The sequence below is a fragment of the Pelophylax lessonae genome, assembly GCF_965119305.1.
Source record: "Pelophylax lessonae genome assembly, chromosome: 3".
Classification (NCBI taxonomy): Eukaryota; Metazoa; Chordata; class Amphibia; order Anura; family Ranidae; genus Pelophylax; species Pelophylax lessonae.
The window spans coordinates 587,137,162-587,152,050 of NC_138770.1; the positions used below are offsets into that span (position 1 = coordinate 587,137,162).

General features: G+C 46.3%; 1 protein-coding gene across 2 annotated transcripts in view; it reads left to right on the forward strand.

The window, feature by feature from the left end:
* Positions 1-14,889, forward strand: part of PLEK (pleckstrin) — a 180,183-nt gene that overhangs the window by 94,694 nt on the left and 70,600 nt on the right. The window contains exon 1 of one of the 2 annotated variants that reach the window (XM_082250274.1): positions 11,626-11,774. The exons of the other annotated variant lie outside the window; for it this stretch is intronic. Coding sequence (XP_082106400.1) covers positions 11,727-11,774 — 48 coding nt within the window. The 5' untranslated portion in view covers positions 11,626-11,726. Of the gene's footprint in view, positions 1-11,625; positions 11,775-14,889 lie in introns of those variants that run through there. 2 annotated transcript variants of the gene reach the window in all.

Here is a 14,889-nt window from a genome sequence, read left to right on the forward strand (position 1 = left end):
GTATTCATGACTTGAGACTTGACTTTGACTTGAGACATATGACTCGAAATGACTTTACTTTTTTAAGATATTAAATATTTGCATTTTCTCAAGATGTGTTAAAGCAAAATGAATGTGCCTGTTATGTTTCTGACACCACAGTCCCTTAAAACACCTCAGTGTGTTCTGATTTTTAGGACACTGGCTGTTTAACAATGGAAATACTTAACATGTTTTTAGTGACTTTGGTGTTGAAACATGACCGGACGAAGGATTTTGAGCTCTTTGGGCATTCAAAGTGTTTCTTTAATATGCCAAGAAAAAAGCTTTAAGCAGCTTTTTTTAATGTTTAAAATAAAACACAACCTTTCTTAACCACTAACTTTTAACTGATTTAAAGGTGAAAATTGGGGTCGATCAGTATTTTGACTTGATTTGTGACTTGACCAAAATAAATGACTTGACTTGACTTGCTTGACTTCTAGCAGGGACTCAACTTGACTTGCTTGCTTTTCGCCACAGTAACTTGGGACTTGCTTGAGACTTGAAGGTTAAGACTTGAGACTTGCTTGTGATTTGCACATGTGTGACTTACTCCCATGTCTGCTGATAGGGGTCTGCTCTTTTGTTAGTTAAATCTCTTGGCTTGGTTCATACATATCTTTAAGTGTTTTACGTCATATTTATGTAGTCATCACTAATGGTACTCATATAAAGGAGTGCCTATGAATACATTACACAGCTAATTCAAAATAGATCTGTATCCAAGATTCTAAACGGTATACTTCAGAAAAAAAATCACGTAAAGTTATTCGTTTATTATTATTCATAGTTATGAGGACACCCATTAATAAATCATTATCATGTGAAATACTGATAGAGAACACTAATGTATGAATCAGTCGAATCATGGTGAGGAAAACAGTGCCGGACTTCATGGGCTGGTAAGAATGTTTTTTATCAAGTCAGCAGCTACAATACTTGGGCTGGGTGAAGTTCCTCTTTTATACTGGGTTAAAGGAGGTGTCTTGGTTTCTAACTGTGATTAATTCAAATAACTTTTGATTTTGACATGAAAAAGTACCGTATCTTTCTGTCTACCAGAGAGAAAACAAAAAACACAAAATGAGATATGCAAGTGTAGTGGAATGTAAGGTCCTATTATTTAAAGGTCCTACCTGAAGAATGCTTGATGACCTTCCTGCCACGTAATCAGGATATACAGTAAAACCTTGATTGCGAGCATAATTCGTTCTGGAAACACGCTTGTAATCCATAGCACTCTTATATCAAAGCGAATTTCCCCATAAGAAATAATGGAAACTCAGATGATTCGTTCCACAAGTCCTTCAGTTTATAGTCTATATACAAAGATTACAGCAATGTGATAGGTTGTGTAACCATAAAATGTCCATCCACAATATGCAGCCTTCCCAAGGGAATTAGAAGCAAAATCTAGCAGAGCTACAGAATATAAGAGAGATGAGAGGAGCCTCTAAGTGTAGCAATATGGTTACATTTAATGAAGGTTCAACATTTAGCAACTCACATGGTTGATGATTAAAATAGGCACATCTAAGTATGCAGGCATCCGGGGTAAAGCTGTCCACTTAGACCATCTTCTGAACCACTGACTCTCACCACTGTCAGTCTGCAATTGTGACCGGGAAGAATAGCCTGCAGTAGAGTGATCTGAAAGTGAGGCTTTGAATCACTTGTGGAGTGCAGCGGGGAAGGGATGATGTTGATGGCGGTGCAGAGGATGGTCTATGTGGACAGCTTTACCCCGCACTTTAGAGACTCCTCTCTTCTTTTTTATACTCAGTTGTGACATGACGCTACTTGTATATCGAGACATCGCTTGTTTATCAAGTCAAAGTTTATTTTAAAAATTTGCTTGTCTTGCAAAGCAGTCTCAAACCAAGTTACTCTCAAACCAAGGTTTTACTGTATAAGAAATGGTTGCTGGACTTTTTGGTGGGCAGCAAAGCAGTAAATGCCTCTTATCTTCTTGTCATGGGCAGTCAGCAAACATTATATGAGTGCTTGCATTGCTGTGGTGTGCGCCCTCTTTGTGACGAAACATTTTGATTATTAATGGAGAAGGTAGGGGACTTGGACTGTAGACCCTTGGATGAAAGTGTATGTTAACTCAACCATGGCAAAACTGTGTGGTTGTTGGTTTCTCTGTTGATGTTTAGTTATATGGAACCTTGCAAACTGTGACTGTAGTGGTATTGGGATGTACTCACATCCTCTGCTGAAGTTGATATTATGTTAATGAAGATATACAAGTAAAGTGTTTCTGCCTTCTTCCTGGGCCTAGACTGTTGGTTGTCTTGATCACCAATCGGTGTGCGAAGACAAGTATTAGTGAAGGGCTGTCTTATAATTTCCATCCGTAGAGAAGTAAAACAACTCTGAGGGGCACCATGTAGAAGATTACAGGGACACCAAAGCCTGTCTCTGGGTTTAGCCCTGAGTGCCCTAAACTGAAGTCCCAAGATGGTATTCAGACCTTGAAGGGGTTAATTGATCCATGTGGTGCCCCTGTTTCCTTTCCAATACACAGTAATATAATGATCTACTGCATCTGAGCACCACAAAACAAAAACACTGTTTAAATAATTTTTAATATTTAAAGCAAACTCCCCCCAATATTTGCATGTCTCCATGCTTTATTTTGTTGAGAAATCACTTTGAAAAAAAAACTCCTTACTATTTCTGGCCATGGCCATCTTGAGCAAAGGCAAATGCTTCGTGTAGCATTTACTTCCTGGAATTCATCTGCCCTTATTCAGGCATGCATGCAGGAGAGTGTGCTTAGCTAAGAAAACCCCTCCTCTCCTCCTGAAGACTCATGGGATGTACAACATCATTTGCCTAGGCATGGAAACCAAGAAGTCATTGAAGAAATGTAAAAAACAAGTTTAAAGCAAGTGAATATAATCTGCTTTCCTATACCAATGCTACCAGCATAAGAATTAAAAAATACTTCATGTTGAGTGAGAGTGAAGTTCCACTTTAAGTTGATTTTCTCTAATTCCGGTGAAGATTGCTGCCCATAATGCAGTTTAGGTATGGTAGATTTTATATTGTTACATGGATTACATTAGCTAAGAAAACTCCTCCTCTCCTCCTGAAGACTCCTTGGATTTTTGACATAATTTGCCTAGGCAAGAAGCCTGGAAGTAACTGAAGAAATGTAAAAAAAATAAAAAAAAAATATAAAAAAAAAGTTTAAACAAGTAAATATGATATATTGTACTTTCCTATCTACTTACTAATGCGATCAGCGTGAGAATAAATAATAATCAATGTTGATTGAGAGGTTGAAGTTTCATTTTAAACGTTCTTGGAAAAAAAAAGAAAGCTTACAATGGACTGAATAATTTTTATAGAAACCATAGTTTGTTCCAACCCCATCATAGTGACTTTGCTTTACAGCTGCCTTTTTGTATATAATGAATACTATCATTACATGCATTAACCCCATATGGTAATCACAATGTAGTTATTTTACCCATATTGGTTCCATAAATCCCCCTACTTGAGTCAAGGAAAATAAATGTGCTTCTTCAGCTGTGGATAAAAATAAAAAGGCAGCTCCCCCAGCGTCATTCAACTCAACAAGAGCAAGAATTCCGTTTTTATCTTCGTACTTATACTGGTTACATGTAGAAATTCTGTTGATTCTACACAAGCGCTGCACTTGGGCCACCCTTAACAGTTAGGCATTTTTTTTCTCCTTCCTTTTTGGTGCTGGATATATATAAATATACAATATCTCTCAAAAGTGAGTACACCCCTCACATTTTTGTAAATATTTTATTATATCTTTTCATAGGCGGCTCTCTAATTAGGCAAATTAGGCGGTCGCCTAAGGCCTCGCACCTACAGGGGCCTCGCGGCCAGTGGCGGAGTGACAACATTTAGGAAGGGCGCAGTCAGGGAAATCTCCCAAGTAAAAGATTGCTTTAAATTCTCAGATATAAAAGTTGCAGCAGTGTGTTGCAGTCCCTTCATTGCAGCTGCCAGGTGTCTGTTGTCCGCTGACACTTACCCTGGGGATTGGAGAGGAGAGGGTCCCTGGGTGGCTAGGGGAAAAGGAGATGGCGTCTGGGTGGCTGGGGGAGAAGGATGTGGCCCCCGGATGGCTGAGGGAGAAGGAGATGGCCCCCGGGTGGCTGGGGGAGAATGAGATAGCCCCTGTGTGGCTGAGGGAGAAGGAGAGGGCCCCTGGGTGGCAGAGGGAGAAGGAGAGGGCCCCTGGGTGGCTGGGGGAGAAGGATAGAGCCCCTGGGTGGCTGGGGGAGAGGGCCCCTGGGTGGCTGGGGGAGAAGGAGAGGGCCCCCGGGTGGCTGGGGGAAAAGGAGATGGCCCCTGGGTGGCTGAGGGAGAAGGTGAGGGCCCCCGGGTGGCTGGGGGAGAAGGAGAGGGCCTCTGGGTGGCTGGGGGAGAAGGAGAGGGCCTCTGGGTGGCTGGGGGAGAAGGTGAGGGCCTCTGGGTGGCTGAGGGAGAAGGAAAGGGCCCCTGGGTGGTTGAGGGAGAAGGAATGGGCCCATGGGTGGCTGAGGGAGAAGGAGAGGGCCCCTGGGTGGCTGAGGTAGAAGGAGAGGGCCCCTGGGTGGCAGGGGGAGAAGGAGAGGGCCCCTGGGTGGCTGGGGGAGAAGGCCCCTGGGTGACTGGGGGAGAAGGAGAGGGCCCCTGGGGGGCTGGGGGAGAAGGAGAGGGCCCCTGGGTGGCTGGGGGAGAAAGAGAAGGCCCCTGAGTGGCTGGAGGATAAGATGAGGGCCCCTGGGTGGCTGGAGGAGGAGAAGGAGAGGAATCCTAGGTGGCAGGAGGAGAAGGAGATGGACCCTGGGTGGCTGGAGGATGAGAAGGAGAGGGACCCTGGGTGGCTGAAGGAGGAGAAGGAGAGGGACGCTGAGTGGCTGGAGGAGAAGGAGAGGGACCCTGGGTGGCTGGAGGAGGAGAAGGCGAGGGACCCTGGGTGGCTCGAGGAGGAGAAGGAGAAAGACCCTGGGTGGCTGGAGGAGGAGAAGGAGAGGGACCCTGGGTGGCTGGAGGAGGAGAAGGAGAGGGACCCTGGGTGGCTTGAGGAGGAGAAGGAGAGGGATCCTGGGTGGCTGGAGGAGGAGAAGGAGAGGGACCCTGGGTGGCTGGAGGAGAAGAAGGAGAGGGCCCCTGGGTGGCTGGGGGAGAAGGCCCCTGGGTGACTGGGGGAGAAGGAGAGGGCCCCTGGGTGGCTGGGGGAGAAGGAGAGGGCCCCTGGGTGGCTGGGGGAGAAAGAGAAGGCCCCTGAGTGGCTGGAGGATAAGATGAGGGCCCCTGGGTGGCTGGAGGAGGAGAAGGAGAGGAATCCTAGGTGGCAGGAGGAGAAGGAGATGGACCCTGGGTGGCTGGAGGATGAGAAGGAGAGGGACCCTGGGTGGCTGAAGGAGGAGAAGGAGAGGGACGCTGAGTGGCTGGAGGAGAAGGAGAGGGACCCTGGGTGGCTGGAGGAGGAGAAGGCGAGGGACCCTGGGTGGCTCGAGGAGGAGAAGGAGAAAGACCCTGGGTGGCTGGAGGAGGAGAAGGAGAGGGACCCTGGGTGGCTGGAGGAGGAGAAGGAGAGGGACCCTGGGTGGCTTGAGGAGGAGAAGGAGAGGGATCCTGGGTGGCTGGAGGAGGAGAAGGAGAGGGACCCTGGGTGGCTGGAGGAGAAGAAGGAAAGGGCCCCTGGGTGGCTGGAGGAAAAGGAGAGAGGCCCCTGGTTGGCTGGAGGAAAAGGAGAGGGGCCCCTGGTTGGCTGGAGGAAAAGGAGAGGGGCCCCTGGGTGGCTGGGGAAAAAGGAGAGGGCCCCTGGGTGGCTGCGGGAGAAGGAGAGGGCCCCTGGGTGGCTGGGGGAGGAGGAGAGGGCCCCCATGAAGCAAGAGTCAGTTGCCAGGGAAGAAAGGGGAGCTGAGCCAGTCCTGCATATCTGACATCAAAGCCAAACATGGTGGAGCTGGAGCTGGAGCCCTTTGCCCTACACAATGACAGCACCCGAGGTGGAAGGTGAGGGGTAGCGGGGCTGTGACATTATATAGCATATGGACTCTGTACATTATTGGTAGTTTTGGCTGGAATTGTCCTTTAGATGTTTAACTCTGTGTTGTTTTCCCCCGAGCTGTGAGGGACTGAGGAATGACAGCCCACTATGCTGGGATTGATATTGCCCTAGAATGTGGAGGACTGAGGAATCCTCAGTTCCTCAAAGAGGGCATTACAAGTTCCAGAATAGCAGGCTGCCATGCCTTAGTCCCCACAGGGGGCACTACAAGTCTTAGCATAGCAGACAGTAGTTCCTCAGTCCCCTACAGAGAGCAATACAAGTCCAAGCATAGCAGGCTTCCATTCATCAGGGAGGAATGGTAGTGCACTATACTGGAATTTACAGTGCCCTTTATTAGTGAATTTATGGCAGCCTTCTGCAGTGGGACTTGTCGTGCCCTAGACTGTGGCAGACTGAGGAAGGGAAGTGTAAGGGGGACTCTGGAAACTCTGATGCAAGGGGGAGCTTTGGTGACCACAGAGTTCCCTTTTACACCAGAGTCCCCAAAATTCCCCCTAAATCAGGGTTCCCAGAACTCCTCTTACATCAGAGTCTTCAGAGTTCCCTCTTACAGTGTAAGGGGGAAACTCTGGAGACTCTGATGTAAAGGGGGCTCTGTGAAATTAGATTTAAGAGGGGGACTCTTATGTAAATAGGAATTCTGTGGACTGTGATATAAGGAGGTGATGCTGGGGGGGAATCTGATTTAAAGGAGAACTCTTATGTAAGGGGGGGGGGGGTTGGACACTGAACTCTGATGTTAGGAGGGACTCAGGGAATCATGACCTATAGGGAAATGCTGGGGACTGTGATGTAAGAGCAGACATATATATATATATATATATACAGTATATATCTATATATATATATATATATATATACATATATACCCGATGTTTAATGATCTTTGATTAAAGAAGAATTGATTAGAGAAAATTCTAGAAAACTGTGAATTCATAGTACAACGGTTAAGGCTCTTAATATATGCAATTTATACAGTTAATTTTTATTGCTTGAATTATTTTTCCCATTATGGGTGTGAGTGGGGCCTCATGTCCAAGTTTTGCCTTAGGCCTCACAAAGCCTAGAGCCGCCTCTGTATCTTTTCATGTGACAACACTGAAGAAATGAGTGAGTGTACAGCTTGTATAACAGCGTAAATTTGCTGTGCCCTCAAAATAACTCAACACACAGCCATTAATGTCTAAACCCCTGACAACAAAAGTGAGTACACCCTTAGTGAAAATGTCCAAACTGGGCCCAAAGTGTCAATATTTTGTGTGGCCGCCATTATTTTTCAGCCCATCCTTAACCCTCTTGGGCATGGAGTACACCAGAGCTTCACAGGTTGCCACTGGAGTCCTCTTCCACTCCTCCATGATGACATCATGGAGCTGGTGGATGTTGGAGACCTTGCGCTCCTCCACCTTCTGTTTGAGGATGCCCCACAGATGCTCAATAGGGTTTAGGTCTGGAGACATACTGGAGCAAGGCAATGGTCGTCTTGGAGGTGTGTTCGGGATCGTTATCATGTTGGAATAATGCCCTGCAGCCCAGTCTCCGAAGGGAGGGGATCATGCTCTGCTTCAGTATGTCACAGTACATGTTGGCATTCATGGGTCCCTCAAATGAACTGTAGCTCCCCAGTGCCAGCAGCACTCATGCAGCCCCAGACCATGGCACTCCCACCACCATGCTTGACTGTAAGCAAGACACACTTGTCTTTGTACTCCTCCCCTGGTTGCTGCCACACACGCTTGACATCATCTGAGCCAAATAAGTTTATCTTGGTCTCATCAGACCACAGGACATGGTTCCAGTAACCCATGTCCTTAGTCTGCTTGTCTTCAGCAAACTGTTTGCAGGCTTTCTTGTGCATCATTGTTAGAAGAGGCTTCCTTCTGGGACGACAGCCCTGCAGATCAATTTGATGCAGTGCGCGGCGTATGGTCTAAGCACTGACAGGCTGACCCCTCACCCCTTCAACCTCTGCAGCAATGCTGGCAGAACTCATATGTCCATTTTTCAAAGACAACCTCTGGATATGACACTGAGTATGTGCACTCAATTTCTTTGGTCGACCATGGTGAGGCCTGTTCTGAGTGGAACCTGTCCTGTTAAATTGCTGTATGGTCTTGGCCTGCAGCTCAGTTTCAGGGTCTTGGTAACCTTTCTACAGCCTAGGCCATCTTTATGTAGAGCAACAATTCTTTTTTTCAGATCCTCAGAGAGTTTTGCCATGAGGTGCCATGTTGAACTTCCAGTGACCAGTATGAGAGAATGAGGAGCGATAACACCAAATTTAACACACCTGCTCCCCATTCACACCCGAGACCTTGTAACACTAACGAGTCACATAACACCGGGGAGAGAAAATGGCTAATTGGGCCCAATTTGGACATTTTCACTTAGGGGTGTACTCACTTTTGTTGCCAGCGGTTTAGACATTAATGGCTGTGTTTGAGTTATTTTTAGGGGACAGCAAATTTACCCTGTTATACAAGCTGTACACTCACTACTTTACATTGTAGCAAAGTGTAATTTCTTCAGTCTTGTCACATGAAAAGATATAATAAAATATTTACATTTGTGTGATACTGTATATACAACCTCGGTATGAAGCAGCTGGGAGCTGTAGGAGAAACTGTCAGAGCTGATAAAGGTACAGCGTTTTGTGCATGAGCACTGGGACTGTGTATTTGACGGTCTGAAGGACCAAGGCAAAGGTGACCAGATTTTTAAGATGAAATCCGGGGACATATTTTTTTTGTAATTGGCAAATGGCACAGGACTGCATAATACACAGAGCGTTGGGTTCAGGACTACATAATACACAGAGCGCTAGGTACAGGACTGCATAATACACATAATATACAGAGCACTGGGTACAGGACTACATAATACACAGAGCGCTGGGCACAGGAATGCATAATACATAGAGCCCTGGGCACAGGACTACATAATACACAGAGCGCTGGATACAGGACTTCATAATACACAGAGCGCTGGATACAGGACTACATAATACACAGAGCGCGGGACACAGGACTACATAATACACAGAGCTCTGGGTTCAGGACTACAAAATACACAGAGTGCTGGGCACAGGACTACATAATACACAGAGCTCAGGGTTCAGGACTACATAATACACAGAGCGCTGGGCACAGGACTACATAATATACAGAGCGCTGGGCACAAGACTACATAATATACAGGAGGGTGTTAGGCAAAGAGTGCAGGGTTCAGAGGTTTGCTATGCTCAGAGGACACTTCTGCCCCCCCACATCCATAGCTCACTTCTGCACCATTCTGTTACAGATTATCTCTGCAGTCACCTCTTTGCCCTTCCCCCACAACAGCTAAACTTTCCATCTCTCCATGCAGCTGCATCAGCTCTGACCCCTGCTCCTCCCCAATCCCCCCTCACTCTCATCCCCTCTCACCCCTCTCTCATCCCCCCCTCTTTCTCTCACCCCCCTCTCTCTCATCCCCAATCCCCCTTCTCTCTCTTATTCTCCCTTCTCATCCCCTTTCTCTTTCACCACCCTCGCTCTTTCATCCCCAGTCCCCCCTCTCTCTTTTATCCCCCATCTCACCCCTCTCTAATCCCTCCTCTCTCATCCCTAATTCCCCCCTCTTTCTCATCCCCAATCCCCCTTCTCGCTCTCTCATTCTCCCCTTTCATCCCAAATCCCTCCTCTCTCATCCCCCCTCTCTTCCCCAATCCCCCCATCTCTCTCATCCCCAATCCCCCCCTCTCTCTTCCACCTCTCTCTCTCACACCCTCCAATCTTTTTCACCCCTTTCTATCTCTCGTACCCCCCCCTCTCTCACACCACAATCTCACCTTCTTTCTTTCACCTACCCCCTCTCTCTCACCCCCCTCTCTTACCCTCTCTCACCCACTCTCTCTTTCACCCACCTCTCTCTCTCTCCCCCTCTCTCTCATCCCCCCTCACCCCCTCTTACCCTTCTCTCACACCACTCTCTCTCTCACCCCCATTCTCTCCCCCCTCTCTCTCACAGCCCCCCTCTCCCTTCCCCCCCCCTCGCTCACCCCCTCTTTCTCTCATCCCCCTCTTTCTCTCTTTCACACCCCCTCTCTCTCTCACCCCTCTATCTCTAACCCCCTCTCTCTCTCTCTCTTTCATTTCAAGCACCCTCTCTCTTTCTTTCACCCACCCCCTCTCTCTCTCTCACACCCCCTCTCTCTCTCTTCTCTATCACCCCCTCGCTTTCACCCCCCTCTCTCTTTCTTCTCACCCCCTCCCCATTGCATGCAGGCAGGCAGGGGGAACTGAGTGAACAGTCATTGGTCTATGACATAGAGCAGAGCACCCCCATCCTCACCAGCCAGAAGGGGAAGGGCCCTGCCTGCTGCTGGACAGTGTGACCATCCTATGGAAGGAGGTACCATGCATCATACACACCTACCCACAGAATGGGACATGGGGTGCACATAAGGGACAACAGAAAGGGCTAGGGGTCCCTCTCTCTCGCCCCCTTCTCTCTCACCCCCCCTCTCTCACCCCCTCTCTCTCTCTTATCCCCAATCCCCTCTCTCTCATCCCCAATCCCATCTCTCTCTCTCTCATCTCATCCCCAATCCCCCCTCTTATCCCTTCTCCCCCTCTCATCTCCCTCTCTCTCTCTCATTCCCAATCCCCCCTCTCTCATCCCCCCTCTCTCTCACACCCCTAATTCCCTCTCTCATCTCCAATCCTCTCTCTCTCATCCCTAATCCCCCCCCCTCTCTCATCCCCCCTCACCCCTTTCTTTCTCTTTCATCCCCACCAGCACTGTCTTTACATATCCCCCCCAGCACTGCCACTGATCCCATCAACCCCCCAAACACCCCCCCCCCCCCTGCCCTAGCCCCAGCAACCAATGGGGGAGCAGTAAAGATGTGCAGTAACCTCTAGCAATCAATCAGCAAGCAGGTGGAAAGAAAAATTGCATGCGGGGGCCCAAAGAAAATGTTTGCCCAGGGCCCAATCAGTATTAAAGATGGCCCTGAATCCCGCCCTGAACCCGGGGACAAAACCAGGGACAGACTTGGTCAAGGGATAGTCTCCTTAGTCCAGGGACTGGCCGCCGCTTCAGAAACCATTCAAGCGGCTCATGAGCCAAATGTCTGCTGAAAAAAATGGTACCAATGTTATGGCTGATATCTTCAGCCATAATCCCAGTTAACCATGTTGCACTGAGTTGCCTTTACGAGTCCCATTTCCTGGGGGATTGTTTATACAGTATATTCACTATACAAGAAACATTTACATAGAACAAATGTACCTCATTTCAACAAATAATTTATTTTTAGGTGTTTATAATTTGCTTGAAATTGGGTTGTTCTGTTTTCTTGGTATTTTAGTCAGTGATCCTGACCCAAGGTGGGGATTCTATGCACTGGTATTTCCCAGCAATATTATTTTAACAGCAAATTCTTGTTCTTCTTCCACATTCTTTGTGTTATTCTGACAAAGATCTTTTCTAAAAAATGTAACCCGAAAAAAAAAGTTACATTGCTTCCTCTGTGCAACCTCTAAATGAGGAAACTCCTGGCAATGCCTCTGATTGGCTGCTTACTCTTTCTTGTGAAAGCTGCACGGAAAATAAACCATCGCTTTATCTGTCACAACCGAAAAACTGTCCTGTGAGAAGGAGGAAAATGGAGAGGGAGCCACAGAAAATAAGAGAGGGTTATCTCGTGAAAAAGGTAAGGCACATCCAATTTCTGCTAACACAGACTATCATTGAATTGTGAGCTTTATGGGTTTGCTGTTTTTACTAAAAAAAAAAAAAATGACCGTATGTGATTATATCACCCTATCAGCCCTTATCTTTAATTGTTCTGGCTACGTTCATAGATAAAAGTTGGATCTTCATTCATTTGATTCGTTGTGATCTTTTCTTTGCTGACACATACAACGGCAGATGGGGGGGGGGGGGGGGGGGGTTGGAGATCATTTAATTATTTCTCTTCTACTTGGTAAATTAATTCTTTAATTGATATTGATGTCAGCGTAATTTACTTAAAGCCCAACTCTGGGTAGCTTTAAAACTATTCTGTGCATGGGGCTGCACCCGCACTGCAAAGGTAAATTGCTCGTTCAGATGTAAGGGACACGATCAAGTTTATTTACCTGATCCCCTGTTCAGGCTCGGCTCACACCTATGCAGTCTGCTTTTCATCTGTTTCTGCAGTGCTTTTTGCAGTGTGTTTTGCATTTTAGCCCACGCATTGTTTCTGAGTTTTTGATGCGTTTTGTATTTTTTATGCTTTTTTTTTTTTTTTTTTGGCCAATTTAGTGTTGGGCAGAATAACCACTTCTGGACCAGAAAGGTTTTACCCCCTTAATGACCAGGCCATTTTTTTGTGATACAGCACTGCCTTATTTTAACTAATTGCGCAGTCATGCGACGCTGTACCCAAATAAAATTGATGTCCTTTTTTTTTCCACAAATAGAGTTTTATGTTGGTGGTATTTGAACACCTCTGCGATTTTTATTTTTTGTGCAAAAACAAAAACAGAGCAACAATTCTGAAGAAAAAAAACAATATTTTTACTTTCTGCTATTCAACATTCCCAATAATAAAGATTTAAAAATCAAATGTTTTTATCATTTTAGGCCAATTTGTATTCTGCTACATATTTTTGGTAAAAAAAAGTCCCAATAAGGGTATTTTTATTGGTTTGCACAAAAGTTACTACAAACTAAGGGAAAGATTTATGTCATTTTTATTTATTTATTTGTACTAGTAATGGTGGCGATCAGCGATTCTTAGTGGGACTGCAACATTGCGGTGGACAGATTGGACACCTAACTGATGTTTTTGACACTTTTGGGGGGACCAGTGACATTACTACAGTAATCAGTGCTAAAAATATGCACTGTTACTGTACTAATGACACTGGCAGGGAAGGGGTTAACACCCAGGGCGATCAAAGGGTTAAATATGTCCCTAGGGAGTGCTTTCTAACTGTGTGGGGGATGGGCTTGCTGAGTAAACACAAAGACCTGTGTTCCTACATAGGTGGAACACAGGATCCCTGTGTTCATTACTGACAGAACAGCGATCTGCCGTGTTTACAACTGCAGACCACCGTTCTGTCTCCATGGGGAGCGAGGGACAGTCACCATCGGAGCATGGGGAAGCGACATCCATGGGGGGGAGCGGAGGATCAAGCCGGGGGGAGCGGCCGGCACAGACTTCATAACATTGAAGTCAATGCAGGTCGCTCTAGGTCGCCCCAAAGAAGCTCCGGACCCTTTTTCTAAGTCGGAGCCACTTTTGTCGCTCCTATTAGAACGGGTCCACAGCTTCTCTATGGCAGGCAACCTACGGCGACCTGTCAGGTGACCAGGTCGCCTGACATGTCGCCCCAGTGTGAACGGGGTCTTAAGGCAAAACGTTGTTTTTAGTTTTAGATGGGAAGAAGGATCAGTATATCTGTCAGTTTTTATTGCGGTCTATGTATCCGTTAGGGAGATTCCCCCTCTCTATTTGTCATGTTTACTATTATCATTGACAGTGAAAGTAAAAGAAAATCCCAAATTTTGGGTTGTTCCCAGAAATGTAATAGAGGGGAATTTTCCAATGGTGACACTATTTTTGGTGACCTGGGATTCCCCTAGAAATTCCATTAATTTGCAGGGATTCCCCCTCACTTCCTGTTTTGCTATTGAACAGGAAATGAAGAGAAATCTCCCCAATGAGACAAAGATGGCAAAAATAAACCTTACAGGGGTTAAAAACCCTCCCTTACTCTGTCCAATCTGAAAAAAAAAAATTGCCCATAGTTCTACTTTAACCACTTGCCGACCACTCACATTGAGGGTACTGCGGCAAGGTGGCTCGTTATCATCCAGCGACGTAGACCAACGTTGCTGGATCCCGCCCCCTCTCGGTGGCTCGCACGCGCCACCGGAGGCTCGCTCCCACTCTATTCAGTCACAGCGGGAGTCGGGCCAGGGGAGGAGAGGCAGTGATCATCGTTGCTCTTCCCCGATTGTCGGGAATCGAGTGAGGAAATCCACCCACTTGTGTAAACAAAGCGGGCGGAGCTCCAATGTGACAGACAGGGACAGATTACAGGATTCAGCATAGCTGAACCTGCGATCTGTGTCTGTGTCACACAATCCACTCCCCCCACACGTGTCTGTAAGCACGAGGCATACATTTAACCCCTTGATAACCAATAAAGTTAACCCCTTCCCTGCCAGTGTCATTATTACAGTAACAGTGCATATTTATAGCACTGATTACTGTAGTAATGTCACTTGTATCCCCAAAAGTGTCAAAAATGTCAGTTAGGGGTCCGATCTTTCCGCTGCAATGTCGCAGTCCCGCAAAAGAAAAAAACCACAGATCGCCGCCATTACTAGTAAAAAAAAAATAAACAATAAAAATGACGAATCTTTCCCGTAGTTAGTAAACGCAATAACTTTTGCGCAAACCAATCAAAATACGCTTATTGTGATTTTTTTTTACCAAAAATATGTATAAGAAAACAAATTGGCCTAAAATTTAAAAAATTTTTGATTTTAAAATTTTTTTTGGGAATGTTATATATCAGAATGTAATCAAAATTGTCGCTCTTTTTTTCAAAAAGTAAAAATCGCACAGGTGATCAAACACCACCAAAAGAAAGCTCTATTTGTGGGGGAAAAAAGGACATACATTAAATTAATTTGGGTACAGCGTCGCGTCTGTTAAAGTAACGCAGTGCCAAATCGCAAAATATAGCCTGGTCAGGAATGGGGTAAAATCTTCCGGTCTTAAAGCGGTTAAAAATACGCTCATTGAGGATTTTTTTGTCAAAGACATG